The sequence below is a fragment of the Egretta garzetta genome, unplaced genomic scaffold (assembly GCF_000687185.1).
Source record: "Egretta garzetta isolate BGI_Z169 unplaced genomic scaffold, ASM68718v1 scaffold18, whole genome shotgun sequence".
NCBI classification, from domain to species: Eukaryota; Metazoa; Chordata; class Aves; order Pelecaniformes; family Ardeidae; genus Egretta; species Egretta garzetta.
Window position 1 is genome coordinate 577,719 of NW_009260616.1, and position 1,838 is coordinate 579,556.

Here is a 1,838-nt window from a genome sequence, read left to right on the forward strand (position 1 = left end):
GATACAGTAACTTTGGTTTTGTTTTATTTGTTTTTTTTTCCCCCAACCCTTGACATCGGCTTTATTTTTGTAGCAGATAGGAAACAAATCTTCTGTTGTGTTTGTAAACTGAGGATCTAATCACTTCCCCACTTCATATATTCTACTCCAGAAGCTCTCTGGTCACCAGAGTCATCAGACGCAGACATTTGTCAAGCTCTCTTTTGTTCTCAAGTCTTCCATCAGAATTTTCCTCTTGTTATCAATGTCACCCAACACCAAGGGTTCAATCATCCCATGAGCAAAAACCATGCGCACATGAAAAAGAATAGCTGGGAATGCCTGGCAGTGTAAAATCACTTTTAAAAATTTAATATTAAAACACTAAGCCAATATGTGTCCTGCAGAAACCAGCCAATCCTAAGCGCACTACAGTCGCCAAGCCATAATAACTGTCAGCTGCACTGTCTTCCTCCCACAGGAATAAAAATGGTAGGAAATATGCCATGGAGCATGGCTCTGTGTATTTGTTTAACTGAAAACTTGATAGAGGCTGCAATGATGCAAAGTATGTGAATATTACCAAGCCATTTTATGAAGAGACAAACTGAGGGCAAAGGTTTATGACTTGTCAAAAGTAACACATGGCAGAGCAAGGAGCTCTGGGCTCTACTCCTGCTCTACAAGCCTGTAAAGCATACACTAGTGCCTTGCTCTTGCTATGTGGCTTAGATACATCACACTATTAACTTCCATGCTTTTTTTTAGTGTATTACTGCTCTGATTGCCCGGTAGTAATTGGGGTAAGTTTTACTGGACTGATTTTTGCTCTGGAGCTACAAAGTGATCAACTACTAGTACTAACTCACAGCTTTCTGTACGAGTTGATACCGAGTGAGACGGAACATATGGGAAATTGTAATACTACCTTGGAGTTTAACACACTCTTCCCTTGGTGTATTATTTCAACCTCCTCATGTTGTTCCTTCACAGCAGGAGGCTGCCATGCAGCAGAATTACTATGGATAACACATGTATATACACTCACAGGGGTCACTCACCATTGTAAATTGTTTATATGATATACAGCACTGTATTCATAAAGGAGAGAATGAAATGTGTTTGAATGTATACATTTTTCTCTAGGGGTATACAAAACTCTTTCCATATTGCTGATGGACTAAAAATTTTCCCCAGCATGCTGACTCTCACAAATACTGCATGCAGGAAGTGTTTTGAATCTTCAGAGATAATTTGAGTAAGTGAGAATGAAATTTGGCCAGGATAATCTTATTATTGTATTCACCTTAGTCCTACTTATGATTACCTTTCAGCAAAAAGCTCCTGTGGTACAGACACTGCTTTTGCAGAGTATTGAAATTGAGCATTGGTGTTAATCAAAGAGTCAGACCATGGTTTCTTGGGTTTGCCTGGGAAATATTTTCTTCATGGGAAGCCTCATGCAAGAGTGAAAGAAGGTGAAAGGGTTCATGTTATCATTAAAAAAAAAAAAAAAAAAGTACTGTTATTCAGTGAGGGATCAGCAGAGAAGACAGGAATTCCTTACCACACAGATTCCAGATCCATCAAGGCATCTGTTTGCATTACCATTACAGTCGCAAGGAGAGCATTTTCCTGAGCTGGTACGATAAAATCCTTCTTGGCATCCCTGCAATGAAAAAATAAAAATAAAGTATTTCCTATGCATACGTGTTCAGAGAGTTAGGTTTGGCTGAGAGACAGGGGAAAGCAAGAATTACAGCCGTCGGGTCTCCCCAGAGCACACTACGCAGCCCCATCATAGCAGACCACACACACGCTGCTGAACTCTAGTCTGTTCTTTCACTCCCTGCCCCGGT

General features: G+C 40.3%; 1 protein-coding gene across 1 annotated transcript in view; it reads right to left on the minus strand.

Annotated features, from left to right (window-relative positions):
• The window catches only part of LAMA4 (laminin subunit alpha 4), a 104,582-nt gene that overhangs the window by 79,711 nt on the left and 23,033 nt on the right, over positions 1 to 1,838 (minus strand). Inside the window, exon 2 of the mRNA XM_009645211.2 lies at positions 1,547 to 1,648. Within this exon, the coding sequence (XP_009643506.1) occupies positions 1,547 to 1,648 (102 nt within the window). The remainder of the gene's footprint in view (positions 1 to 1,546; positions 1,649 to 1,838) is intronic.